Raw genomic sequence first — 27076 nt, 5'->3', positions numbered from 1 at the left:
CGGGCTGAGGGGACAGTGACACCTGTGGCTGAAGCCAGCGTGGAGGACGCCCCTCTTTGTGTGTGTGTGTGGGGGGGGGGCCGATCCGGGCTGCCCCCCCCCCCAGCCCAGCGTCCCTCCTCGCTTTTACTCACTCAGGTTACAAAGGGCACAGGGCAGGCGCCGCGCTGCAAACAGTGCAAGGCTTTTAATTCTGACCGGGGCCGGCCGGAGGCATCACCCCTTGCAGGCACACGGGGTGGGGATGGACACCCCACCTCCCGCCCCCCAGGACAAAAAAAGGGGGGCAGAAAGCCCCGGGGGGAACGTTGGGGGGGGGGGGGAGCCTGGCGTGGGCGCTCCCCCCCCCCCCCCAGCCGCAGCGCTGCCGGCGTGTGCCCCCGCGTGCGGGCGGCTTCGCGCTGATTCCCTTTATAGCCCGGAACACGGCACCGGCGCTCGCAGGTAGAGCGAAGGCGCAGTCGCCCCCGCATCATCCCCCCCCCCCCCCCCCCAACTCCCTATTCCCCCCCCTACCCCTCAAAAAAAAAAAAAAAAGAAAAAATGGATAAAAGTCTCTGCTTAAGGCAAATCGCGCTCTGCCTCCGCCGGGAGTTGGGGGGGACACATACACATGACATGAGCTCGGCCAAGCCCCAAGGGGAAATTTGGGCAGCCCAAAGCTCCAGGGAACAACCCAGGAGGGGGGTCCCCTGCACAGACTGCCCCCCCATCCCCTGCTGCAGGGAGCCAGGTGGGGGGGGGGGAACACAATGGCCCCCCCAGAGCCTGGCACGGGGCTTCAGCCGGACAAGGAGAAGGGACAGACCTGTGTCCTCACCCCAACGTGGCCGTCTCCTCCAGCCCCTCTTTCCCACCGAACTGGGGTGCAAGTGCAGGAGTCTGGGGGGGCACAGAGCAGCCCCCAACCCCCACGTGGTGTATGGGGGGGGGGGGGAAGGTCAGGGCAGGGGTTTGGCACACAACAGTCAAATGGCTTCAGCGCCCCGGTGAGGGGGAATTGGGGGTGGGAAAAGGAGCTGAGCACCCCCCGGCCTCAGCTCAGCGCTGGTAGTGTGGGGCAGCCTCCCTGGGGGGGGGGGGGGGGCACGGCGAGGCCCTGGGGGCCGCAGGGGCCTCTCCTGGCTCTGTGTGTGTGTGTGTGTGTGTCCCCCTCCAGCCACGGAGGGGAGAGGGCAGAGGAATGTCCGGCGAGGGCAGGTCCCCACTGCTCACGGCTTGCCGGAAAGCTCGCTGACCCGCTGGCGGAGGTGGAAGGCGAACTCGAACATGGTGGCAGCCAAGCTCTGGTGGATCAGGTACCGGGGCAGGCGGCCCTGGGGAGGGGGGGACAAAAAAAAAAACAAAAACAAAAACAAACAGAGAAACATGGAGCGGGGAGGCAGCTCAGGGGTGATTTTCCCCCCCCCCAGCCCGACCCGAGGGATGCACGAGCACCGCGGCGGGGAGCTGCCGCTTTCAAGGAGCTTGCTCCGGGGGAGGAACTGAAATGCGCTTTGATTTCTCTAAAAAAGCCCTGCACGACTCAAGCCCAACCGCCTCGGCCTGCGCTCTATTATGTGAGATGCATTCAAAAAATAAAATAAAATAATCCTTGCCTCTGCGGGGGAAGGGAGCTGAGGGAGGGCTGGGAGCTGCGCCCGGGGGCTCGTGCAGCGTCCCGGGGCAGAGAGGGGGTCCCAAGCGCAGGCAGGGATGGCTGGCCAACTATCCTGGGGGGTCAGGTAGGCACAAGAGCACCCCCCCGCACACACTTTGGATTGGGGTGTTTCGGCAGGACAGAGCCTTTTCCCTGGAGCAAGTTTTCTCTGCTACTGGGGGGGGGGGGGCAAGAGGCTGTGGGACTGTTGGTCCAGGGACCATTTCGGAAACAAGCTCCGGGGCGAAGCTCCGGCAGGGACACCAACACACACACGCGTGTGTAATTCTCACCCTTCGTCGCAGGAAGGGATGAGCCATGTGCTATAAATAACTTCTTCAGGGCCAAAGGAAATAGCAAGGCAGCGGCAGAAGAGGGGTCTGGGCACTAGCAGAGCCCTTCAGGAAGATGGTGGGAGCAGTCGACGGGCGGGTTATTAATAGCTCGGCCGCTACGGCATTTCTTCCAGCAGCGGAGGCAGGAGGTGGGCGAGTGCTCTCCGGCCCGGGGAGGCACAAGGAACATCTTTTCCTTTCCCAGCCCCATCTTGCACAACCAAGTGGGTTCATTATCCCTCCAAACCCACTCGTTACAGCGGGGCGGGAAGAGGCGTCGGAGCCGGACGCGGGGAGGAAAACGGAGCAAAAGGGAGCAGGAGGCCACGCTCCGCTCTGCCCCGGCAGGCGCTTCTGCAAATCTTTTCCAAAAAGCGTTTCACGAGGCGGGCAGGAGCTGATCTGCCGTGTGGGGAGGGAGGGAGGGCCGTGGGAGGGGAGGGGGGGGGGGGGCCCCGCGCAGCTTTGCAGCAGAGCGCTGATGAATGGAGCCTTTGTGCTCGCTGCTGCAGCGCCCGTTACCACGTCAACCTTCAGCGGAGGAAGAAAACGGGCCAGCTCCGCTCCCCCCCCCCCAACCCCCAGCCCCATCCGCCCGACCCTGGCTCCCTTCGCGCCGCTGCCTTTTGTCTGGGCCACCGGGCAAGGACTCGACAGGCACCTCCCCAGATGGCTCCAGCTCGAGGGGTCACCTCCCCGGGGGGCCGGGCACAGCCCCAGGCGCGCCGGGGTGTGGACCAGGGTACGGGGACAAGCAGGGGGCGAGCGAGTCGCCCCTTCAGCACGTTCCTGGGGGCAGCAGGCAGCGCTGCATGTGCCCCGCTGTTTGCAGTCCCCAAAGAGGATAAAAATCTCCACCCCACCCCCCCCAAGTCCAGCACACAGAGATGTGAAACCCTTAACTTAAGGTCTCTTCTCTTAGGAAGAGCTTCCCCACCTCACTCGGGGCAACCTCGGGGAGGGGGGAAAGAGGGCGATTTTTCAGGTAGCGTTTAACCCCCGCCAGCAAAACTGGAGTCCCTTTAGGGCAGCCGTGGCTCAGGAGCCGCTCTCAGAAGCGGGGGGCACGGAGCAGGACCCCAGCGGGCAGCCTGCGCTGCGCCGGGGGGACGCCGGCCCCCGCCGGGGACGGGAGACGGCCGCCGCGCTCGCGCACCAGCGGAGAGCCGGCTTTACCTTCAGGTCCGTGTTGAGAATCCAGATGAACGTGCAGACCCTGGGGTTGCTGGGACATTTCAGCACGATGAATCCTCCGGGCCCGTTCTCACCCCTGCGGGGAAGCAAGAACACAGGCGGTCAGAGCCGGGGCCGGCTGAAAAGCCGTTTGCCAGCGCGCTGGGGTGCACGGCACCGATCCTGCGCTAGCTCCTGCAGCCAGAGCCCCCCCCCCCCCCCCCCCCCCCACCAGCCTGGCAGCGAGGCCCGAGAGCCCGGCGGGGTAAGAGCAGATGTGCAGAGTGCCCGGGGAGGGCTCCGCTCTGGCTGCGGGCGCACGGGCGAGCACGGCGAGGCAGGTTTCCCACAGGTGCTTTGGCAGCGGCGGTGCCAGGGCTGCCGCAGGGCCGCCGGCTGAGAAGCAGCAGCCTCTGCCTCCGGACCGTGCCAGCCCGGCCGACGCCGGCTCTTCGCCACGGGGAAGGTTTTCCGTGGAAATGGGAAGCGAAGGAGAGGTCCCAGGCAAGCCGAGCGGCCAGGGAAACCCTGCGCGGTCAGGACGGGCTCGGCACGGGGAGCCTTGTCTCTGCAGCCCCCAGATCCTTCTCGCACCATCTGATCCGTCTCAGATGCAAGAGCTGCGCTCGCACACACAGCCCAAATACAGATTTCCCTTCCCTGTTCAGGAACATGCTATTTTTGCTGCATACGTTTGTAAAAAAGATTTTTCTAGGCCCTGAAGTCCCCAGCTCTTAAATAGACTGAGGCAGCTATAACGGCTCTGAGTTAAAATGTCAATTACTTTAACCAGATTATTAGGAAAAACAAAGTCAGTGCGCGAAGTGGCACAGCTGGGCCCCAGGCACCCGAGCAGACAGTAACAAGGAGTCCTTGTTTGATGAGAATAACCCCGCCGAGATTCATCACCAGCCAGGCAAAGCTGTCCCTTCGGAAGGGGAGAGGCCAAAGACCTGCCGAGGCTTTGGGAGCCAGTCCATCCTGACGCAGCTCGTTTCGCCCCTGGGACCATCTCTCCATGTCCTCAGCCTTTAAAGTCAGTATGTGACTGGCTTACGAGAAGCAAAAGGCATGCGAGAGGCTCAAAGCGAGCCACCCTCAGCTGTTTACTGCCCCTCAGAAATGGCAGCTGGCCCTGTTTGGGAATTAACTGTTACATAAACAGGATGTAGACGGGGCTGGGGTTTGTGCTGTTACTGGTCGGCACCTCCACTCCCCTGAGCAGAGCTGGGGAACGCCCGAGCAACGCTGAACAGCACGGAGAGTTTCTTTAACAAAGGGAGAAGAACAAGGGAAGCAAGGTTTAGCTCCACAAATAGCTCCGCTTCCTGCAACCGCTGCCAGGAAGACAGCAGGGTTTTCATTTAAGTGGCTCTTTGCCCTAAGCTTAAGCAAAGCGCGTGTCAGATACCAGCTTAAAAAACCCCAGAACCTGCCTCTTACCTGACATACTTGGAGAGCGGAGGCTTGAGGCTGTGCGTGGTCGACATCCCTGAGGAAATGTACCTGTCTCTCCTCCTCTCGATCCGGCGCACGTTCACAAAATCCCTAAGCAAAGAAAAGGCGCTGACTGCTTTCAAATGGGACTTTGAAGGAGCAGATCCCGCTCTCCGGACTGCGGGGAAAGGCTGGGCCAGAGGTATGTCAACAAACGGGCAAAGCACAGTGCAGCACCGTTATCAGGGAGACCGACCGAGGCAGATTTTTTGAGCTACAAGAAACGTCTGGAGGAGACTTCTGGGGCTCTTTGCCTTTGGGCGCGTTACCCGCACAGCCAGCCTGCCCTGCCTCGGTGACACCGCGAGCTCCCAGCCAGCGAAGAGCGGCAGAGCCGGGGCAGAGCGCTCTCACCACACTCAGATGCTCCTCTCCGTATTTTCAGAGGGTGTTCAGGGGCTCAGTACAAACCAGACAGTGGAATAAACTGACCTTGGGGAAACAACACCGCCTGCAGCCCCAGCTGCCACATCGTACGAGACGATCGTGTTGTCTTCAACCCGCTGCAAGATCTGAGGGGGGGGGGGGGGGGAAAGAGGAATAAAAATAAAAAGAGATTTCCTCAGACTGTGCCTGCAGGTCTGCACGTGCCAACAGCTGGGCGATACGGACCCTCCCCTAAAACAGCAGCAGGAATCAAAGCAACCGGAGTGTCTTTAGCAGCTGATCCGAGGCTGAGGGGGGTGAGCTCTCTGGCAGGGTGTGCACAGGTTTGTCTCCTGCTCTGGGACTGGTCCCTCTGCCTTTCTGGGGCGGGGGATGCACAGGCTTTGCCTTCAGATCCCCGCCACACCGACGGCGCAAAACGCCCAAACCCTCCCAAGCAAAAGCAGGCTTGGCTCAGGCGCTGGCCCATCTCCCTGCCCACCTCATGGGCTTTTGGATGGGCACACGCATGCAGCTGGCTGCCGCAGAGCGTTCGGATCGTACGGATGAGCGGCGGAGATTTAACGCCTCAGTGACTCGGATCCAGCTCAGCTCCAGTAGGACCTGGGCACCACCGACAGCCGGTGTTGGACTGGGAAGCTCCAACTCTCCGCTCCAAGGAGCTCCTGTGATTAAGCCATCTTTGTCCGGCACGCTCACCTGGCAAGCTGCCACTGTTCTGTTCCACAGGATCATCTTCTCAGGCTGGAGAATAACCTCCTGGTAAACTGTTTCAGCAGAGCACTGCAGGAAAGCCTGAGGACAGAGCCAGAGCAGTTAGCCAGTCCCCCACTCCACTTTGCTAAGATTATTTTTAAGGAACACAGGGTGGATGACAAAGAATAACTGGGGGTAGTACAGGAGGGGAGCGGCAAGGCTGGCCTGGCTCAGGCGCACGCAAAGCCAAGGCTGTCACCCCTTCTGCCACAGCGCTCTCGCTCCGGGGAGCCTGGAGGGCACACGTGGAGTCAGGGAGGACAGATCAGGCCTCGGGTTTCGGCAGCCTGCCGAGGTCCATGCTGCTGTAAGGGAGGGCAAGTGTCTGTCTGTAACACGGCGAGACAGACGGACCTTGGGGTTGGCTCCTCTCCCACCCGCACCCCGCTCTATCAGCAGTTCTGCTACGCGCGCGGGAAGTTGCCGAAAAGCTGTTTCTGAGCTCCAGCACAGACAACCTTCATTTCCCCACGTCCCCGTGGGACAGGGGATCTTTGGAGGCAAATGGTTAATGCAGTAAAGTGGGACCCATCCAGCTTTTCCTCGCGAACGCAGAGCTGCTCCATTGGCAGCTCCTGCCAGCGAGGCAACATATGCACTGGAACAAAGAAAAGCCACCGCAGCACCAATGCTTCATTAAAGCGTGGTTTACAGCCAAGCCACTCCAGCGAGGGCACAGAGCGAGGCACTTCCGAGCAGCTCTTCTCCATGCCAGGCAGCAGCAGACGCACGCTCAGCCCTGGTCTTGCTGGCAATTAGTTCCAATTAGCCTCCTTGGTCAGATTAGTCCTAGATGCTGGGGTTGGAAGCGAGTCTTGCAGTCACCTGCTCCCACTTCTACCAGCAGAGACTGGGGCCCATATTTGCTGGGGAGTTTGTCTGCCAGCCAAGGGGCTTTCCTGGAGAGATTCCCTAGAGCGCGCAGCGCAGTTCATCTGTCTCAAGCAAAGAGAGTGTGCTGTGCAGCCTGACCCGGCCTGCCAGGGCCAGGGCAGAGCGTGAAAGCTGAGCCGTGGCTCCCAGCAGAGCAGTCGCTCTTCACCCGTACCACGCAGGCTAAGGAAGTGATCCAGGAAGGTTCTTACCTTTAAAATAAAGGTCTTGCCGTGGAAAGGTATTTCGAAAGTGTAAACAACGTCACCAAAGTCCTGTGGAAGAAATTAAGGAAGTTAGGTTTATGTCAGCAAAAGGAATCGCTTCTTTCTGGGGTAAAGTCTGCGAGCGTGCAAACGCGGCGGCTGCAGGAGCCGTCCTGCCGCGCGGGTCGTCCTCGAGGACCCGCTCCAGCCCCTCCAACATCCCCCCGGCCCCCCACGCCAGGCAGCGGGGAGCACGTTTCAGAGGCACATGCACAAATTTCCATCAACAAAACAATATCCAGAGCGGCAGCAGTGATGAGACAGAAAAAGAAACCGCCCCATGCCAGCCTGCAAACTCCACGTCAAGGTCAAATTCTCTTTGTAGCAAGCTACCAACACCAGGGTAAGAGAAAGGGGTTAGTTTGCCAACACACTGCTGTTGTTACCTACATCTGAGAGGAGACTCCCCGGAGGGGTTAGGGACGGACAGATGATAACCTTTCATCATTAGCCCTGTGTTAAACTCTGATTAGTCTATTTAAATCCATCCCCCCTTTGGATAAAGAAAACAATCTGCCCAGCTAGTTTGGCGTCAGACAATGGATCACTTGACAGGGGAATTTTAAACACCAGATGAGACTGCAGTTTGCAGGACTCTCACCCCAGTCGCGTTGCGAGCCCACGAGCCGAAGGCAAGGCTGCTTTTAGGGGGCAGAGACACCGCCCCTTTCCCTCCACCCTTTTTTGGAGGGAGAAAGGAGCTCTAGGTACCCCAGAAACCTCTCCTGTAGCTCAGGGAAGGAACCAGCGCGGTGAGGGAAGAGGCAGGGCAGGGCCCGCTTCGCTTTGTGCTCCTCTGTGCTGCCCGGAGCAAGAGGTGGGACGTGCAGACAGACCCCTCTGGCGAAGCCACGTCCCCGATTTACACCCCAGCGCCCACGAGGTCCCTGTCCTGGGGAAGGGGGGCACACACAAACGGCTTTGGGGGCGGGAGGAGCAGCCTGTGCCCCTCAATCTCCTGCTCCCACGTGGGCCAGAAAGGCCGGACCCCAGCTGGGCTTGGGCTCCCCAGGATGCTCGAAGGCACTGTGCGGCGGAGCGAGGGCGGAAAGCCGCGGCAGCGGGGCACGGCTCCGCGGCCCAGCACCTCCCAAAGGTGAGCTGTCCGCCCCTGCCCGCCCGCCGGCTGGAGGGAGGAGTGATGGGCTCTCTCCTGTCAAACAGGAAGGCAATTAAACGTCTAATTAAATAAGAGGGGATTTTACATTTAACTGAACTGGAATAGATTCCTAATTCAATCAGGTAATTGTAACGCTTGTTAATTTTTCATGTCGCAAGGAGGTTTCAAAAGCCTCATTTGTCCTCCCGTTTTTGCTAAGCCATCCGTGCTTTCCGCCGGCCGCGCTGCCCGGCAGGTGGGGCGGGGGGACACTTGCATTGTTCTTCTCAAACTTCCAGTTCTCCTCCTGGGCGAGGATTTGGTCCACGACCTCCATCGCGTCTTTGCCTTGTCGGACATACTCTTTCTCCTAGGAGAGAAGGGAGCGTTTCATTAGCTGGGTGTGCAGGAAGCCTGAAGTGTGCGCGCGAGGCTTGCCGACCCCCCCTCCCAGGGCTGGCAGAGGGAAAGGGGCCATCTCCCATCACCACACCGCAGAAATCTCTTAATTTGGGTCACAGAGGCCTCATTTTGGAGCTCAAAGTCACGCTCCCCGCCCTGGCTTGCATCCACACACCAGCTGCGTCTACCGGCGAGCCTCCCGCCTCAACGTCAGGGTTTCCAGCAGGCAAAGGGCTACGGGATGCGCAGAGCTTCCTTCTGCAGGGGTGCCAAAACCGGGGCAGCAGAACCGCTTGGAAAGGAGCAGGAAGCAGCCGGCGCCCAGCCGGGCCTCGGGGAGCCACAGCTCAGCGACGAACTTCGAGGCGATGTCCTTCGTACGGGACCGGGTAACCAGGGCCCGAGGCGGGGAGAGGGAGGGGGCAGGAGGCGGGGGCAGAATCCCAGCGCCGCGGGATGCTGCTGGGGAGAGCGTGCCCCCCCCGGGGAAAGGGGGGTTAACGTCGGGTGTTAGCCGGAGGAGCCTGCTCCCGCGGTGGCCGCGGTTGCCACCAGAAGCACGAGGGGAACAGCCTGGCGCCGAGGGCCGGGCAGAGCAACTCGGCCAAACGTCCCCAGAACGGAAAGGTGTGAAATGAGGGACAGCAGCCGGCGGTGCTCCGCAGGTACAGCACCCCGCGGGGGCCAGCAGGATTGTCCGACTCCCACAGCCCCGACGACAGGCCTCGGGCCACGCTGCCTTTGTTTACCTGAGCTGTCAACGCCTTCCTCCCTGCACCTTCCTCATCCGACTCGTTGTCCGACCCTGGGGGGGGGGGGAAGCACGCGACGAACACGTGGTTGATGAAGACCCCGCTTGCACCACCTCCCCCTGACCTCCTCGTGGGGGACGGACAGCGTCCGATCCCCGTGCCCCATCCTGCTGACACAGCCCAGGCCCCTCTTTCCCCAAACGCCTCCGCCGAATCGCTCCGGCTGACGCCTCCTCGCTCCCGAGCGGGGCAGGACCCTGGGGCCAGCACGAGGCGGTGCCGCAGGGCAGCGGAGCGCTGCCAGCTCCAGCCCTCACCTGCTTGTGGCAACTCACACCGCCCCCCCCCGTGCCCTCACCCCGAGGGCAGCGTTTTTCGAGTCCTTCAGCCGCAGCTGAGAGCGTTTGATCCCAAGACCACAAAAGGCTCCAGTTTCCCACTGAGCCGGAGCCAGGAGCGCAGGGCTGAGCGCGACTCGGCTCCGCAGATGGCACCGAGACAGCGCGGCCGGGCCTGCCCTGCCCGGGCACAGCGCGAGGAGCCCGTTTCGCAGTGTCAGTTCTTGGAGGCCCTGCCACCCGCCACTGCCAAGGGCTAGGATAACGAGACAGAGCTCGGGGAGGAGGCAATTCCGGATAGGCGAGGAGACCCCGGGGGGAATGCTGAGAGGGGAACAAGCCGGGGAAGCGAGGCGGCCCCCGGCAGGAGGGGATGTCTTACCCGCGAAGGACTCCGGCGGGGAGTAGAACTGCCCCTCGGAAAGGGCTCCGGGGTAGAGCAGGGAGCTGCGAGAGGCTGCAGCCTGGGCTGCCAGGTACCCTGCGAACCAAAGCATGAGGTTTTACACACACGGCATCCAGGTCCTGGGGCCCCCGCCACAGCCACCCTGCCCACCACTTTCTTCCAGATACAGCTGGTCTTTTCGCACTGACACCGGCCAGCCCACAAGCTTTTCAGCTCCTATTGCCTCATCTTTTGTTTCAGACATTTTATCTGCATGGAGATCAATGGGCTCTTCTGCCTGTCAAATCCAAAGGCGATTAAGCATCTAATTAAATAAGAGCTTCCCCTGGAAGCAATTTGGAACCTGAGCCTAATCCAATAGAGGCATTAAACACTTGATCATTTTTCATCTTAAAGCCTCCTCGCAAGACCCAAACATCCTCTGGTGTTTTCCAGTCAGTCAGTGCATTTCTGATGGAGCCCAGCTTGACAAATTCTCCTTCGTTTACGTGCCCTTTCCCAGTCCTCTTTTTGTCAGTTAAGCCCGGGAGAGCGACAAACTCCTTGTGCTGCTTTAGGAAGGGGCAGACGTGCCAGTCAGGGCTGAGCACCCAGCCCCGAGAAGGACTCTGGAAGTTACAGGTGCCCGGCACTGGAGGGTAATTTGTAAAGCATTAGGTCAAACTCAACCTCCATTTAGTCTGACCTCAGCGACCAGAGGCTGTCAAATTTCACGCGCCATAACTCGCGCCGTGCCCCTGTAACGAGTCTGTGACTGAAGCAATCCTCCCCGAAAAGTCTCCAGCCCAGACCCGAGACAGATATCCAGAGACGGAGAGTCCAACAGTCCGCCTGGCACTTGGCCCGCTGTTTCAAAACATTTTCTCTGATGGGGAGGTGAGCTCTGTTTCCAACACGTCTGGCTTCAGGATCCAGACATTGGGGAATCTGGCATGTTTTTCTCCACTCAATTAAAAGATGCTTTTTATAAGCTGGTATTTTCTTCCCCTGAAGGGACTTGTATACCATAACAGAATTGAGTCAGGCACTTACCATCACAGCCAGCCTGGAGATCACTTCTCTATAAATGTCATATCTGTCAAGGTGCTGCCAAAGCAGCAGAAACCCCAGGCCTGGTAGTCTCATCTGCCAACTCCTACCAGAGAGGAGCAAAATACTCACATCGTTCCTCTTCTGCTTCCTGAGTTAGGACTTTAAAATCCAGGAACCAAGTCTCTAGCCAAGCAATGACAAACGAGACGATAGGAAGTAAATAGCCGAAAGCCCCTTTGGTCAGAAGCTGCGTGGAAGAAAGCAGAAACCACAGGGAGTTTACACAGACGGGAAAACAGCAGCATCAGGTAATCACAAAGCAATCCCCTGTGAGCTCAAGGAAACCAACCTTGGAGAGGATGACCTTCACAATCAGGAAGGCACTGGATACCAATGTAGTGACCTGAAAAATAAATTTACGTATCTCAGATCCCTGCAAGCTCCAGGCAGAGACAGAAAACTAAAAACAGGAAAGCAAAAATTGCCTTCTTACCGCTATGACCCACCAGTGGCGCAGCTTTACGATTGCATAGGCCAGCAGCAACACAAAAAACCGAAAGAAAGCCAAGACCTTTAAAAACAAAAAGCCATGGACACCATCACTGCCCTTGTCCCTCTGCCAGGTGCTGGGAGGACGCAGACACGGGCCAGCTCCTGAGGACCTCGTCTCCTAGCCAGAGGGGGGTCAAGGCTGCGACAGGATGGGCTGCGACCTGCCCGATTTCACTGAGCCAGGCGAGGGGCAAAGCTGCGGGGAGACCCCAGCCCCCCTCCAGGCACACGGACCCTCCCTGCCCAGCCTTCGGCCGCGCCACCCCCAGCAGCTCTAAAGCCGTTCCCTCACCCGCAGCAAATCTGGGGTACTCACAAATATATCAAAGAAAGAGGTCTTGAAATTGTACTTGATGATTTCATTCTCCAGGTTCTTCTGAATGCCATCCTTGGTCTGAAGGGGAGACAGGAAACCAGAAAGCCATTGAGTGCGCTGATAAGAAACTAATAGTAGGAAGAAACCGGCCAAGCGGTGACCGGAGGTTACCGCCGGGTCGGGTTATGCACCAGGCATACAAATGCCTGCGGCAGCCACGACACGGGCTCGTCTGCCAACGCGGGACCACAGGAGGCTACAACAGCCCATTTCACCCTCGGTTTCACACTGAGGAGCGCGAGTCGGGCAGCCAGAGCTGGAGCAGCTCACGGGTACATTAAACACTTCTGGGGGGGGGGGTGGGCTTTCTAACGCCGAAAAGCCACTCCTTCGGCTCAGCGCATCCGGCGCCATCGGATCACAACTCTCACAGCCTAAAGCCCTTGGTTGGACAACACCTCCCGCTCGTGCCCACCGCTTCCATGCGTGGCTTCGGGTGTCAGACTTCAGCTGTAGGGGAGGAGACGCGGAAAAAAAAACGAAAAACCCACAGGAAACGGCTTCTCTAGCGCCTTCAGTAACGCACCGAACAAAGTGTCTCCAGCTGGACAATCAAAACATCTCCCCCATGAGGGCTCTCAGGGGTCACTCAGCAACCTGGTGGAATTTAAACTGCGATCATCCTCGCTGTGCAAAGAACCCAGGGGTCCCCTCTCCCTTCGCCCAGGCCAGCTGGCTTCCCACAGCTCCCAGCAGTGCCGAGCTGCTCTCCAGGAAATCTGACGGAGGAAGTCAACCAGAAGGTTCAAACGTACTGGCAGAGGGGAAGAGGGAGGAGGGGAGGACGAGGGACGTGCACAGACACAGAGTGACTGCAAGGAAATCTGAGAGAGGCAAAACTGCTTTCTGGGATATCGTATGGGTGCGTGGAAAGAGCTTACGGAAGAGCTCTCTTGCCTCACCCCGAGACAATCTGGGGCCTGACAGCTCTGGTACTTTTGACACCATAAATCCTGTTCTCGGGAGCCTGGAATCGCTGTTTATGAGGAAGTGGATGGCTCAGGTAACTGGAACAAATGCTTCACCTTTAGGCTATTGGTTTGAACGCAGCCCAGCTGGCCTGGAAGCTGGTATAGGCTGACAGCTGTTTGATGATCTGTGAGAAACAAGTTGGTGGATCTCAGGCCAGTTCTTGGCAGCCTGGTGTCCTGGCACCCTCTTGTCAGACAGTCCAAGGACAGAAGAGGCAGCCATCGGGAAGCGGTCCCTCTAGGTCAGGGCTGGTGCTTAATATTCAGGGAGAGGGGGGCAAAGCAGTTCTGCACTATTGCTTTAACTGATCTGCGGCTGCAGGACTCGTGCCAGCCAGCTTTGCTGAGCTGCCTCCGAAAGCCTCTTCCCCACACCGTGACGCCGCCGTGAGATGCTGCAGGAGGAACGAGACACGGGGAAGGACTACGACTTCTGGGAGGTGTTTTCAGTTTAAATACAGGCCGCTGCCATGAACAAGGCAGAACCGTCTGAGGCATCTCTCCAAGAGCCGCGAGCTCGCAGAATTACAGTTTGCAGGCAACAGACATTTAACGAGGGCCAATTTGCTCAGCTTATCTTGCAGCAAAGGAAACGGTTTGATAAAAAAAGCATTAGTCATGATATAAAATCGTTGCTCTTCATAACTAGGCAAATAAGATGCCCTAATAGCTTTAAATATGCAGCATCCCAGCTCAGGGCCCAAATATCAGCAGTTAGTCACTCATTAATGGCTACCTGCAAGACCTATGCTCAGAATCACCCTGGTGACCGCGCTGGCAGATTGGCTCCCTGGGGCTGGATTGTTTTTGATTTGTAGACAGCACCTCTCCAGAGAGCCCAGCGAACAGGGACAAGAGCAGGAAGCCGGGGTCCGAGCCGGGCATGCAGGACACCATTGGCATGGCTGGAATGCTGGCTGAGAGATGATTTTTCCTAGGCTGGGGGGGAGCAGGGGTCTCTTCAGGCTCTCAACACTGCGTGGCCGGCTGCAGCGGGCAGGGTGAGGGAGCTGCTGGCCGAGACAATCTGTTAAGTGCAGACACCCAGGAGATAAACAGGGCAGAGATAAGAGCTGCTAAGTGAGCGCAGGATCCAGTGCTGATAAATAAAGGCCAGACACCGGCAGGGCCGCACGCAGAAGCGCTGGGGTCTATCTGTTCATCTTGCCTCCCTGCTCGGGTTGTTCCACAGGAGGACATGCAGTACCTGGAACCCACCGTCACCACGGCGGAAACCAGTCAGGAAAAAACAAAACCAAAATACAGCCCAGGGAGTAACTTTGACCTGATGGGACCGGGGTAAATAAACTGGATTTCCCTGGTCATTGCAACAGTTGACACACTGAGCAGACGCAGCAGCCTCCGTCGGTGTGACAGGCGCTTCGCAGAGGACCAAAATCCCCCCGGTCCCCTTCGCCGGTCCCCTCTGCGCTGGAGCAGCACCTCTGGCTTTCAGAAGCTGAGATTAGCAGCAGCATGTCAGGACCAAAGCTCAGCGCCTCCCTCGTCTCTGCCCAACAGTTGGGTGGGTGAGAGGAGGGTCTGCACATCCTACCCTGCTCCTCCCGTGCTCCAAGAAGACGACGCTGCGGCAAAGCTGGCAGCTGCTGGGCAAACACAGCGAGCGGCTTCACTTAAAGCAAGGGGAGCAGGAGAGAAATTTGGCCAATTGCTCAACCTGGCGATTCCACGGGCCCCAGATCTTGTTACACTACAACACAGAGCGCTACACGTGACGGCGTTAACAACCCTGGGCAGCCACAACAGAGCCCGGTTTCAGGAAACGAGCTGGACTTTAGTTTACACTAACTGTGCAGTGGTTTCTCAGCCAGCACAAATCACCAGAGCGCTGGGAAGAACAAACAAAGACCTGGCGCAAGAATTTTGCAACGGAGCAATTAAGGCAGAGGGAACTGAATTAAAAAAGCCCAACTTAAAGGGGCAAAGACTCCACGGATTTGCTTCTCCCCAACTTACATTCAATTCGATTATCCACAACAAAGAGATGAAGAGCAGGTCGAAGGTGACAAAGAGGCAGAAGGTTCTCCTCACATCCGAGATGGCTTTCCTCTTCTCCGGAGAGAAGTAGCAGTACGGGGAGAAGCCCTGGCTCTGGGAGAACGAGGTGCTGATGGACGCTATGGCTGGGAGGCTTCGTTCCAGGTCGTGCTGCAGGTCTGTCGGTTTGCTCATCCTTGGCCCAAGCCACTTGGGTCCTACGTCGATCAGGGCAACATCTGCCAAGTCAGTGCATCACCTGCGGGGAGACACAACGGGGAACCCTCAAGCCTCGGGGGTCTGCATACCCCCTTCTCACCCCTCTAAAGGCAAATTATTATTACCAAATGAGATCCTGCCTGTCTGATACAGTTCCGGAGGGAAAAAGCTAATACTGGCTTTTGGGCTGGCAAAGAGCCTCCCTCTCTGAAGCGAAGACACCCAGGGCTGCCCCATCTCACCCTGGCACCCAACGTTCACCAGCACCAGCAGAGACCCTCCTTTCCTCCTTCCCTGCAGTGAGCGAGAGGGATGGGCTGCGAAAGGCTCAGAGGTGCAGGGCGACCGCGGAGCCACCAGCAAGTGTCCCTGGGACCCAGAGGCAGCCACCCAGAACACGCTCGCAGCACGGCAAGCCAAGCTGGCGGCCCCAGCAGCAGATGGCAAACCCCACGGAGATGCCGCGGCAGCAGGAACAGGGGCCTCGGGGTGTTCCTGTGGAGGCCCGTGCTCTGAAAGGCAGCAGGTCCTGGGATCCCGGAGCCACCCCAAGCTGCAGCAGCCTCCTCCGCAGGGGCACGGATGCTAAAGCTCCCAGGGGCTCCACATTTTGCACAAGGCAAACCATAAAGCCTCGGGAGCCGGTCACGCCGTCGGATCCCATCCGGCACGGCCGAGAGAAGAGCCTGCTGCCTTTGGGAGTGGCTCAGGCCAAGCAGAGCAGCAGGAAGGCAGCAGGGGAAAGCGCTGCTCTCTGTCCCGGCCGCGGCGGCTGGCAGTGCCGGGCACACAACCCCAGCGCCAGCGAGGTGTTGAGGTCTGAAGGCTGTTTTCAGGCAGCCCGTGCCAACCATTGTATTAAAATTTTTCCTCTCCGTCAGCACCGCACAAGGAGGCCACTATGTTAATTGCCCGCGCAACTAAGCACACGCTGGAGACAAACAAGGAAAGAGGATGCCAAAACAGGTCAGGCCAGGGATATGTCAGTCCCCGGCTCCGCCACATCCAAGTCACCCACAGCAAAAGGCACAGCTACAGACTCCTTCTCTGCAAAATACTCCTGCTCACGGACATTTTGCCTCCAAAAAAACAGATTCTTTGCTGCATTAGCTGCTGCCCCAGCAGTTCTGCATCCTCCAGGATCCGAGTGAGGTTTGTTTGTCTACAACAGATCACGCTCGCCACAACCAGGAGGCTGCAGCCACGCAACGTCCGAGGAAAAAAGCCCCAAGACTGCGCCCAGACCTGCGGGAAGGGGCAAGCCAGGGGTGCTGCCGAGCCCCACCGGACGCTGGAGCAACTGCAAGAGCTGAGCAAAACCAGATTTGGGGGTGATTTTGGATCCCTGCACCAGCAGCTTCTGCGTCCCAGCCCCCAGGGAGCGCCGGGGCTGGAAAGGGAACAAAGCTGGACTCCTGTCAAGTCCCTGTTAGTCTCTCTCGGAGACACTTCGGAAGGAGCTGGAAGAGTTGTCACTTCGGATCAGCCGCAACGACCACGGCTCTTCGCTGCTCCGAGCGAGGGACCCATCTCAAACTGAGAAAAGTTAAAGACATCTGTGAGCGCTAAATAATACATCACCTCATGCCCGGGCTGCCTCCTCCCCTATGGCAGGGTGTCGCCACCTCCTTCCTTCAAACACCACTTTGCACTTAGGCAGCCCCCCGCAACTTTCACAGTGCTTTAAAATCACCCTGTGAGACTCGCCGGCCCCGCTCCCCCGAGGCAGAACACCAGGCCACGGGAACCGGTGCGAGCCCTCATGCAGCTCAGCCAACCTAAACCCACCCGTCATTAAAGCCCAGCCTTCCCCGTGAGGTTTAACCCTGCTTCAGAAGCACACCCATCCCAAACCAACCGGCAATAACCAACTCCTGGGGAAGAACCGGCGACAAGGGCTTTACCTCAAGAGCACCGTGGGACAGAGCAGGATTTGGCAGAAATATTTTAAGCCCAGATGAGGCCCCCCAACTGGGACTGCTCCCTCAGGCAGGAGAAAGCTCAGAGCAGAAAGAGCAGGGGCTGGATCTGAGCGTGTATAAATGTGCCTTTTTCTGGGTGACAGATAAATTATTGAGCGCCCCGGTGTTGTATTATGCATTCAGACATCCTCCGCAGCCTGCGCCGCACCGGCTGCCGAGCCACGAGCCGCTTTTGGGGGTCCTCGAGCAGCGCAGCTCCGACGGCCGACACACGGGGCCGGGGAAGCACAAGTGGCACGTGCTGCCCGGAGGGACACCCCGGGTGACAATAACACAGTCCAAAGGGGCACCCGCCCCAGGGACGCCTCAGAGGTTTTCTGGTTACAGAAAAAAGGGGTTCTTAAAACTTTGAGGAAAGATCTGGTTTCTTTTTGCTGGCGAGACCTCCCGTTTTGAGGATGAAGAAGGATGCGAGAGGGGACCGGTGACATCCTGAGACAACACCAAGCACTGACACCCAGCCAGCGCTGCCCCAAAGCTCCAGGTGGCAAAACGCCAGGACGCTGGACACCGAAAGGGACCCAGGGCCTGCGCTGAGGCACGTCCCGTCCCTGCGAAAGGCTGGAGCAGCCCCTGCAAAGCTCCAGGGTCACCCCCCTCCCCAGCGTCACCCCTTTCCACTCTCAGCTTTTAGATTCAAATCACAAGCTTCTCATTAGCACACGTTTGCATGTTAATGACATGTCTTACAGTAAGAAACCTTTCCATCTTGTGACACCGCTTCTCCTTTCCTCCTGCGCCCCCGACTTCCTATTAATGTGTCTTCTCAGCTCACATGACGACTTCAACAGCTAATTCTCATGTCACCTCTTCTGAGAGTTACAGCCTTTGCACCAAACGCTGCACCAGGAGAGAAAACACCTGGGGAGCGAGAAGGACGGGGCCTTTCAGAGACACCAACTCACCAGACACTAACACGCGTCCGAGCTTCCTAGAGGGCAGACATGCCTTTAAAACAAAAAAGTTAAATATTAAATTAGTCACTAAACCTCACTCAAAAAAAAAAAAAAAAACAAAAAAAAACCCCAAACATTAAATGAGCCAACATCTTCAGCAAACCACTTGACAGGCCCCGTCGTATTTGTGGCTGGGACCCCAAAGGGCTGAGGCCGTTTGGTTTTCGAGCACCCCCAGATGTGCCGTGATCCCGCAGCAGAGGCACGGTGCGGAGCTGCCCTCGCCCCGATTTGCAGCTTTCCCTAAAGCACCTTCCAGGGCTCATCTGGGCCCGTGCCTGACGCTGGGAAAGGTCTCCCTGCCAGGCACGTTACGTGCTGGCTCCCGGAAGCACGAGTGACAGGCAAGGACCGTGGTAAAGCAGAGCGACGAGGGGGATCGGGGCTGCGGCTTCGGCCTCCCTGTGAACAGCTCAAAAGGCCGGGACCCCCCAGGGAGCCCGTCCCCTCCCCGGCACCGCGGGCAGAGCCAGGGAAACGCCAAGAGCCTCGTGAACAGCCAGCACGCCAGCCTGGCCCTGGCCACCGCCTTGCGAGCCCCTTTTGCCCCAGCCCCTCCCCGGGGGAGCGAGCCCCTCGGTGCCCGGTGTGCCGGGGGTGGGAACGGCTCAGCCGCGTGCTGCCGCGTCCCGGGGAGCGGGGAACGTTCGGGTGTCGCTCCTCTGAGCCGCTGTGTGTCAGGGGAGCTGCCTCAGGAAGTGTAAACCGAGGGCTGAGCCAGCCCCGGGGCCCCGTCCCGTGCTGCCTCCCCCCCCACCCGACCCCTCTTTACAACCAACTTCCAGCCTCATCCCCCCCCCCCCGGCCCCCCCATTATCCTCCTCGTTAGCGCTCCGCATCACCACGCTCATTTTCAGTGGCAAGGTGGTTGCCTGAACCCTCAGTTGGCACCAGCTAAGAGTTGGGGCTCAGCCCCTCTCCCTCCCTGGCTCAGGGTGCCCTTGGTGGGTGCTGCCCCCCCCCCCCCCCCCCCGAGCTCGAGGTGGCAGTGAGAGGCACAGCCTGCTTGAACATTTTGGGGGGGGGGGGGGGGGGCCCACGGTGGGACCCCACTGGCAGCATCTGCTGTCACCGTGCCGTGACCAAAACCCACCCGGTCCCGTGGTGTGGAGCAGGGTATGAAACACAGGAGGGGGGGGGGGGGGGGGGCAGACCTGGGGGTCTTCGTGGAGACCCTGGCCCCGAAGCAGCGGGGGATGTGTCTGTGATAACGGCCCCGAAATGAACCCCCAAACGCGGAGCAGCCCCCCCACCCCGAGCCATCGCGGGGTGCAGAGAGCAGTTTTACAGCGGGTTTGTAAAACCAGGCGGCGGGTTCTCCCTCCCCAGGGGGGCCGCCAGGTTTCCCGTGTGGATATTAGACCCCCCCGAGCTCCCTGCCCACAGCAGGTTTCTGGCCGCCAGTGGAGAGGGGCCCTGCTCACACCAACCCCCCCACACCCGGTACCCGGCACAAGGCCCAAAACCTCCGGGGAGCCGGTAACGGGACCCCCCCCGGCCCGAAGCCTCCAGGGAACCGGTAACGGGCCCCCCCCAAGCCTCCGGGTAACGGGCTCCCCCCGGCCCAAAGTCTCCAGGGAGCCGGTAACAGACCCTCCCCCAAATGCCTCCGGGAAACCAGTAACGGGGCCCCCAAAGCCTCTGGGGAGCCGGTAACGGGCCCCCCCATAGACTGAACGCCGGTAACTGCCCCTCCCCAAGGACTGAACGCGGGACCCCCCGCAGACAGTCGTGTGGCGTGGCGTGGCGTGGCGTGGCGTGGCGTGGCATGGCACGACCCTCCACCCCCCCCCCCCCCCACCTCCTCCCGGAGGCCGCGCTGCGGGACCGGCCCCAATGACCCCCCGGCCCTGTCCCCGCCGGGGCCCGTCACCCGCGCAGGCCCAGGCCCAGGCCCGCCCGTGCCTAGAGCGGGGCCGGCCCCCCCAGGGCCCCCCCGGTACTGGTACCGGTATCGGTACCTGCCGCCGCCCGGTGCTCGGTGCCGGTCCCCGCCGGAAGCGAACCCCGGCGAGAGCCGCTTCCGACCCCGCGCCGCCGCCGCTGACCCCGGAAGGGAAACGCCAGAGCGAGGCTGTGCCGGCACCGACCATCGCTGGCCGGGGGGGGGGGGGGGGGGGGGGGGGGCAGGCGAGCGGCTGGGCCCAACGGGGTAGAGGAAGAGACCATTCCCCACCGGGGGGTTGTGTGTGTGTCAGTGGGACGAGGGAGACCCCATTCCCCATGGGGGGGGGGGGGGGGGGTCAGTGGGGCTGGGAGGTACCATTCCCCACCGGGGGGGTCATTGGGGTGAGGGAGACCCCATTCCCCGTGGGAGGGGGGGCCATGGCGGCACCGGGCTCTGACCCCACAGCCATACCCCACAGCTCCCCGCTCTCGCCCCACAGATGCTCAGACACCCCCCCGATCCCCTGCCCCCCCCCCCAGCCTGTGTCCCCCCCCAGCCCCCCCCCCAGCCCCCCCAAAGCAGGCTCCGACCTCTCTGTACAGCCGTTTATTGCGAGGGGGGAGGGGGGGGGGGGCTCTGCTCGATGGGGGGGGGGGGGACACAGGAGCTGGAGGGGGGGATCCAGGAGATGGAGGGGGGAACCCAGACCCCCCCAGCACCCCGGGGGGGGGGGGGGGGGGGGGGGGCCGGCCCTGGCTCCTGCCCTGGCAACCGGAGGGGTGCGAGGGCTCCCCAGGGAGGGGACCCCCGGCACCGAAACGGGGTGACCGTGTTGGGGGGGGGGGGGGGGCGGAACAGGGCACACGAAGCGCAGGCAGGGCGGGGTGGGGGGGTGGTGGGGGGGGGCAGGCGGGATGGAATTGGGGGGGCCCTGGCGAAGCTGCTGCAGCCGGGGGCAGCCGGGGTGGCTGGCGCCCAGCGCCGGCTAACTGGTGCCCAGTGGGAAGGTGGGCGAGTGGCGCTCGGTGCCGACGGGGCGCGGGGGCACCTCCGCGAAGCCGACGCGTCGCCGCTCTGGGGGGGGGACGGAAAAACGGCGGCAGGGTCAAGTTTGGGGAGACCCCCCCCCCCCCTCACCCCCTGGTACCGGGGCCACCCGGTTTCACACGGGAGGGGGGCCACCCCGCGTACCCCCGGTGCCGCCGTCCTCCGGCTCTCGTCCCGGCTCCTCCTCGTCACCCTCCGCTCCCTCGGGGTCCTCGGGGATCTCCGATACCGTCAGCGACTTCAGGTCCTGCCCGCGCTCCTCCATGCCGCCGGCGAAGGACACCTTCTGCCCGCCTGCGGGCAACGAGGCCGGGGACCCCCAGCTCCGGGGTGACCCCCAGCCCCGGCACCCACCCCCCCGCCATGTCCCCCCGCCGTCCCCTCGCCGTTACCTTTCCGCTTGTGCGCCTTGGGGCCGGCGGGGAAGAAGCTCCGCTCGGCTCTGGCCTGGCTCCCCGGGGCTTCTCGGGTGGGTGACGATGAGCCGGGGGGCAGAGGAAGGCAACACGGTGGCACCGGGGTCCGGATGGCGTCGGCGCGGCCCCGGCCAAGGGGACATGGTGGCCCCCGCGGAACCCGCTCGGACCGGGGCGAGCGGGCAGCAGGTCCAGGCAGCCAGCTTGTGTGTGTGTGTCCCCGGGTACCCACCCTGTCCCCGAGGGCTGGTGGGGGACGGTGGCACCCGTCCCTGCACCCCTGGGCTCCAGCAGCCCCGTCCCCATCTCCCCGTGTCCCCCAAGCTCCAGCAATCCTGTCCCAATGTCCCCAAGGCTCCGTCAACCCTGCCCCCGTCTCCCTGTGTCTCCTGTGATCTGGCAGCCTTGTCCCCATGTCCCCTGGGCTCCGTCAGCCCCATCCCCATCTCCCTGTGTTCCCCAAACTCCAGCAATCCTGTCCCCACGTCCCCAAGGCTCCAACATCCCCGTCCCCATCTCCCCATGTCCCCCAGGCTCCAGTAATCCTGTCCCCACATCCCCTGGGCTCCGTCAGCCCCGTCCCCATCTCCCCCAGCCGCTAGTAATCCTGTCCCCACGTCCCCAAGGCTCCAGCAGCCCCATCCCCATCTCCCCATGTCCCCCAGGCTCCAGCAATCCTGTCCCCGTGTCCCCTGGCCTTCAGCAGCCTTGTCCCCATGTCTCCATGTCCCCTGGGCTCCAGCAGCCCCATCCCCATCTCTCCATCTCCCCCAAGCTCCAGCAATCCTGTCCCCATGTCCCCAAGGCTCCGTCAGCCCCGTCCCCATCTCCCCATGGCCCTCAAGCCCCAGCAATCACGTCCCCATCTCCCCTGCGCTCCGTCAGCCCCATCCCCATCTCCCCGTGTCCCCCAGGCTCTGGCAGTCCTGTCCCCATCTCCCCAAGGCTCTGGCGGCCCCCTGTCCCCCGCCCTGTCCCCCTCACCAGGCTCAAGGGTGCTGTCGGGGTCACAGGCGTGGGCCAGCTCGCGCTCCCCGTCATCGGGTTCCCCATCAGAGCTGTCACCCCCGGCCAGGCCACTCTCCAGGTGGGACTGCACGATGCGCTGCACCGCTGGGGAGGCGCTGGTGTCAGGACCCCATTCCGGGCACTGGGAGCACTGGGGTCTCCCCACAGAGCCGTGTGGAGTGGTGTAGGGGTCCAGTGTACCCGGGTGCCCCCAGCCCACCCTGCGCAGCCCCCCGTGCCTCAGTTTCCCCATTCAGACGGCGCCAGCCGGTACCTTTGAGCGAGGGCGGCGTGTAGGCACACGGGTTGGTCCTCTTTGGTTTAAGCAGGCAGCCCTCACCGGAGGCGCGCTGCGGGACGGAGGGGTGTTGGGGTCAGGGTGTCCCCCCCCAATGGCAGCGGCCACCGTGACCCCAGGGGAGCCAGGCACCCCCTGGGGAGGTGGTTGCTCTGACGGGGGTCTCGCAATGGGGACCCCGGCACGAGGACGCTGCGATGGGGGTCCCGCAGCGACCCTTCCCCGAGGACAAGGACCCTGCCGCGGGGGACCCCGGGGTTGTGTCCCCATGACGGTCACGAGGCGATTTGCTCCAGGGCCAAACCCCACAGCCTGGCTCGGCTCCGTGTCCCCGTCCCCGTCCCCGCAGCGCCGGCGCCGTGCCGGGCAAGGAACCGATAAGCGCCGGGGCCAGGCCGAGACGGGGTGGCGGGTGCCTGGGCTGCACCCCGATAACACCCCCCCCCCAACCCCCCTGCAGTGCCCAGGGAGCTGTGGGGCCGCCCCGGGGGTCCCGGCGCCCACTCACCTGGTAGGGCAGGGACTCGTCCTCTGGGTCGGAAGCACCGGGGAGAGAGGGGTGAGCGGGCCGGGGGCTGCTGGCCCCCGACAGAGCCGGGGCAGCTCCCGCACCCCCCCGGACCCCCACTCCAGGGGGTTACCCTGCCCACCAGGGACCTGCCACCCCATCCCCTCCCTGCCACCCCATCCTTTATGGGACACCATATCCCCTCCCTGCCACCCCATCCCATCCCTGCCACCCCATCCTTTATGGGACACCATATCCCCTCCCTGCCACCCCATCCCATCCCTGCCACCCCATCCTTTATGGGACACCATATCCCCTCCCTGCCACCCCATCCCATCCCTGCCACCCCGTCCTTTATGGGACACCCCATCCCCTCCCTGCCACCATGTCCCATCCCTGACATCCCACCCCATAGTGACACCGCATCCCACCCCGCCACTACGTCCCCTCCCTGTCACCATGTCCCATCCCAGATATCCCATACCATGCATGACACCACATCCCATCCCTGCCACAATGTCCCATCCCTGCCACCACCTCCCCTCCCTGGACCCAATGTCCCCTGCCACCATGTCCATCCCCAGCCGGTCCCGGTCCCGGTCCCTGTCCCTGTCCCTGTCCCTGTCCCTGTCCCGCTCACCTGGGGAGGAATGCTCGGAGAGCTGGAAGAGCATGGCCGGCGTGGGCCTCCGCCGCCGGATCTGAGGCACAGCGGGGTGTCACCAGCTGGGGACACCGGGGGTCCCCTGTCCCCTGCCCGGACCCCAGGGCTGAGACCCCACGCACATGCCTGCACGCGTGTGAGCCTGTGTATGCGTGTGAGCGCGGGTGTGGGCAGGGAGCGTCTGGGACCCTGGCAGGGGGTGCGGGGGGGCACCCAGCCCGGGGCCACCAGCGGGGAGCAGGGGACAGGGGACACCCAGCTCCAGCCAGGCCAGGGGTCCCCGGAGTGGGGGTCCCCACTGAGTCAGCGCCACTGAAAGGTGGAGTGCCCCACAGAGGGGTCCCCACAATGTCCTCGGTCCCTCCCAGCCCCACGAGAACCCCAGCTCCTGCCCAGTCCCTCCATGGGGACTCTGGGTCCGGTGATGTGCTGGGGACGTCCCCTCAGGCCAGGCACAACCGGCCACGGGTGGCTGCATCGACCCCCAGCGTGTCCTGTCCCCTCTGTCCCGTCCCTTCCCTCCTGCCCCATCCCTGCCCCATCCCTGTCCCCTCCATCCCGTCCCTTCCCTCCTGCCCCATCCCTGCCCCATCCCTGTCCCCTCCATCCCGTCCCTTCCCTCCTGCCCCATCCCTGCCCCATCCCTGTCCCCTCCGTCCCGTCCCTTCCCTCCTGCCCCATCCCTGTCCCCTCCATCCCGTCCCTTCCCTCCTGCCCCATCCCTGTCCCTGTCCTGTCCCCTCCGTCCCGTCCCTTCCCTCCTGTCCCATCCCTGTCCCCCCCGTCCCATCCCTTCCCTCCTGTCCCCCCACAAAACTCTCCCTCTACTCAGGACCGTGGCTCGCACGGGGGCACCTTGGACCTCTCTTGTCCTGTCCTCGCCTCTCCCTCATCCCATCCTGTCCCCCCGACCCAGTCCCGTCCCCTCTCTGTCCCTCTTGTCCCATGCCCTATCCCCTCTGATCCCCCTTGTCCTGCTCTCCCGGTCCCATCCCGTCCCTTCCGATCCCACTTCTCCAGCTCTCCCAGTCCCATCCCACTCTGTCCCCATCCCTCCCACAGGACCGAGCTCACACCTCGGGGTTCTCCCATGTGTGTGTGTGTGTCCCCCGATCCCTCCCGGGGGGTCCCTCGTCACCCTGAGGTCACCGGCAGCGCTCGCGCTGCCGGTGACCTCAGGGTGACGAGGGACCCCCCGGGTGACCCCGTACCCCGATGGCCACCCTCACCATCTCGACGGCGCGGGGGTCCAGCTGGCTGGGGGGTGCCGGCACCGAGAACTGGATCTTTTTGCGGTCCTTGGGGTCCATGGCCTTGACCGTGCGTCACCGTCACTGCCGGAGAAGCCGGGGGGGGGGGGGAATGTGGGGGTGGCCAGGGAAAGGAGGAGGGAGGTGGGGGGGGGGGGGGTTCGTCTCTGCCACCGGTGCCGAGCGGAGTTCGGTAGCACCCGGGGCTCGGTACGGGCGAGGACTGAGAGTGACGGGAGGTGGGGAAGGCAGAGCCGGTGAGGAGGAGGAGGAGGAGGAGGAAGGAGAGGGAGGGAGGACACATCTCCTACCAGGCACTGAATTATTCATCCCCCCACCACCACCACCACCTCCCCGGGCAGGGGGGCTGAGGCCGTGGTAATGAGCCCTTGGGGAGCCCCCGAGGGGGGTTCAGCCAAGCTGTGGGGGGCTCTTAACCCCTTCTTTGCCGGGAGGGGGGGGGTGTCCCCTGACTGCGGTGGCCAGTTCAAACGGGACGGGACAGGGATGGGAATGGGTACCTCCACGTGAGTCCCCATCCCTCGTGCCTCAGTTTCCCCACAGAGCCACAAGCGGGGGGGGGGGGCAGGGGCATGGCTGCTTGCACCCTTGGTTGGGCATCAGGAAAATCCCCCCCCCCCCCCGCTGCTTTGTGCCACACGGGACAGGGACACTGCTCAGGCAGGGATGGGATCCCCCCAGGGGACATGGGACCCCCAAAATGTCCCATCGCCTGTGTGCCAGGGATCCCCCCCCACACCCACCACCCTGGGGACACTGGGGTGAACTGGTGCCAGGGTACTATGCCCTTACCCGGCACCGTGCCCGGCTGTCCCGGCTCTGCCTCGGCTCTTGGTGGTTTTCCCAGTGTAAAATTCCACCAAACCCAAAGTTTCCCCCCGGGAAATACGGGGGGCTCGCCCACCCCCACCAGCACAACCTCCAGCCTGGGCACCTCTCAGCGCTTGTCAGGCCCTGCCAGGGGGGACCCCAGCATCGAGGGCACCTCTCCCAGCCCTGCCGTGGAGGGGGCACAGCCGGGGGGGGGGGTCCCCACGCAGGGGGACAGCGGGGTCACCCACAGCTGGACCGGTGGCACCCATCCCCTCACGGGGGGGTCCCGCCGGGGGCCGGGGCGGTGGCGGCGGGGCTGAGGAAGCCGCCCCTGAAGGAGGAACGAGGAAGGGGGGAGCCGGGAGCTGGCTCCAGCCCCCGGATCTCCCGGTGCTCCAACGGCTGCGGGTGGCCGCGGGCCAGCAGCCGCCGCTCCAGCAAAATATTTACCCGAGTGGCACCGTGCCATGGACCAGCCTCCCGCCCGCCCGGCCCCACGCGGCAAAGCACGGCAAAGCCCGGCTCTGCGCGGCAAAGCGTGGCAAGGACTGGCTCTGCATGGCCAAACGTGGCAAAGCCTGGCTCTGCGTGGCAAAGCTTGACAAAGCCCGACTCTACGTGGCAAAACATGGCAAAGCCCGGATCTGCACGGCAAAGCATGGCAAAGCCTGGTTCTGCATGGCAAAGCCCAGCTCTGCACGGCAAAGCCCAGCTCTGCACGGCAAAGCATGGCAAAGCCTGGTTCTGCATGGCAAAGCCCAGCTCTGCACGGCAAAGCCCAGCTCTGCACGGCAAAGCATGGCAAAGCCTGGTTCTGCATGGCAAAGCCCAGCTCTGCACGGCAAAGCCCAGCTCTGCACGGCAAAGCATGGCAAAGCCTGGTTCTGCATGGCAAAGCCCAGCTCTGCACGGCAAAGCCCAGCTCTGCACGGCAAAGCATGGCAAAGCCTGGTTCTGCATGGCAAAGCCCAGCTCTGCACGGCAAAGCCCAGCTCTGCACGGCAAAGCATGGCAAAGCCTGGGTCTACATGGCAAAGCTCAGCTCTGTGCACCAAAACATGGCAAAGCCTGGCTCTGCATGGCAAAGCTCAGCTCTGCGCAGCAAAGATGGCAAAGCCAGGCCTTAGGGAGCCGAGCTTGGCCCCACGGCACAG

At 62.1% G+C, this 27076-nt stretch overlaps 2 protein-coding genes across 4 annotated transcripts; both read right to left on the bottom strand.

Annotated features, from left to right (window-relative positions):
- Positions 1–168: 168 nt before the first annotated feature.
- On the bottom strand, positions 169–20068 carry STARD3 (StAR related lipid transfer domain containing 3). Of its 3 annotated transcripts, none has more exons than XM_042787400.1 (16): positions 19971–20066; positions 17744–17914; positions 14832–15111; positions 11824–11901; positions 11449–11526; positions 11305–11358; positions 11085–11202; positions 9900–9998; positions 9177–9232; positions 8303–8395; positions 6873–6935; positions 5731–5826; positions 5077–5156; positions 4591–4695; positions 3151–3244; positions 169–1316 (listed from the first exon to the last, which is right to left on the bottom strand). In XM_042787400.1, the coding sequence occupies exons 3-16, from the start codon at positions 15045–15047 to the stop codon at positions 1212–1214; spliced, it is 1335 nt and encodes a 444-aa protein (XP_042643334.1). In that variant the 5' UTR covers positions 15048–15111; positions 17744–17914; positions 19971–20066; the 3' UTR covers positions 169–1211. The 3 variants fall into 3 exon arrangements, with proteins under 3 accessions (XP_042643334.1, XP_042643335.1, XP_042643332.1); XM_042787401.1 differs by lacking the exon at positions 17744–17914 and adding an exon at positions 17959–18001 and having other exon boundaries at positions 19971–20026; XM_042787398.1 differs by lacking the exon at positions 17744–17914 and having other exon boundaries at positions 19971–20068.
- A 512-nt stretch (positions 20069–20580) lies between these two features.
- On the bottom strand, positions 20581–25179 carry PPP1R1B (protein phosphatase 1 regulatory inhibitor subunit 1B). Its single transcript, XM_042787365.1, has 8 exons — positions 25068–25179; positions 23815–23875; positions 23175–23197; positions 22643–22718; positions 22345–22473; positions 21337–21405; positions 21089–21238; positions 20581–20971 (listed from the first exon to the last, which is right to left on the bottom strand). The coding sequence occupies exons 1-8, from the start codon at positions 25146–25148 to the stop codon at positions 20883–20885; spliced, it is 678 nt and encodes a 225-aa protein (XP_042643299.1). The 5' UTR covers positions 25149–25179; the 3' UTR covers positions 20581–20882.
- Positions 25180–27076: the final 1897 nt, after the last annotated feature.

Source organism: Tyto alba, unplaced genomic scaffold (genome assembly GCF_018691265.1).
Source record: "Tyto alba isolate M040663 unplaced genomic scaffold, T.alba_DEE_v4.0 Super-Scaffold_12, whole genome shotgun sequence".
Lineage (NCBI taxonomy): Eukaryota > Metazoa > Chordata > Aves > Strigiformes > Tytonidae > Tyto > Tyto alba.
This window is presented reverse-complemented; position numbering and strand designations above follow the sequence as displayed.

Excerpts from the sequence above, each read along its gene's own strand:
- STARD3 (XM_042787398.1), bottom strand. The coding sequence starts at position 15,047 with ATGAGCAAACCGACAGACCTGCAGCACGACCTGGAACGAAGCCTCCCA. Across the intron at positions 11,359-11,448 it reads GCCACTGGTGGGTCATAGCG|GTCACTACATTGGTATCCAG; the intron begins GTAAGAAGGCAA and ends TTTATTTTTCAG. Across the intron at positions 8,396-9,176 it reads GGAAGGCGTTGACAGCTCAG|GAGAAAGAGTATGTCCGACA; the intron begins GTAAACAAAGGC and ends CTTCTCTCCTAG.
- PPP1R1B (XM_042787365.1), bottom strand. The coding sequence starts at position 25,148 with ATGGACCCCAAGGACCGCAAAAAGATCCAGTTCTCGGTGCCGGCACCC. Across the intron at positions 23,876-25,067 it reads ACCCCCGCGCCGTCGAGATG|ATCCGGCGGCGGAGGCCCAC; the intron begins GTGAGGGTGGCC and ends GCTGTGCCTCAG. Across the intron at positions 22,474-22,642 it reads CACGCCGCCCTCGCTCAAAG|CGGTGCAGCGCATCGTGCAG; the intron begins GTACCGGCTGGC and ends GCGCCTCCCCAG.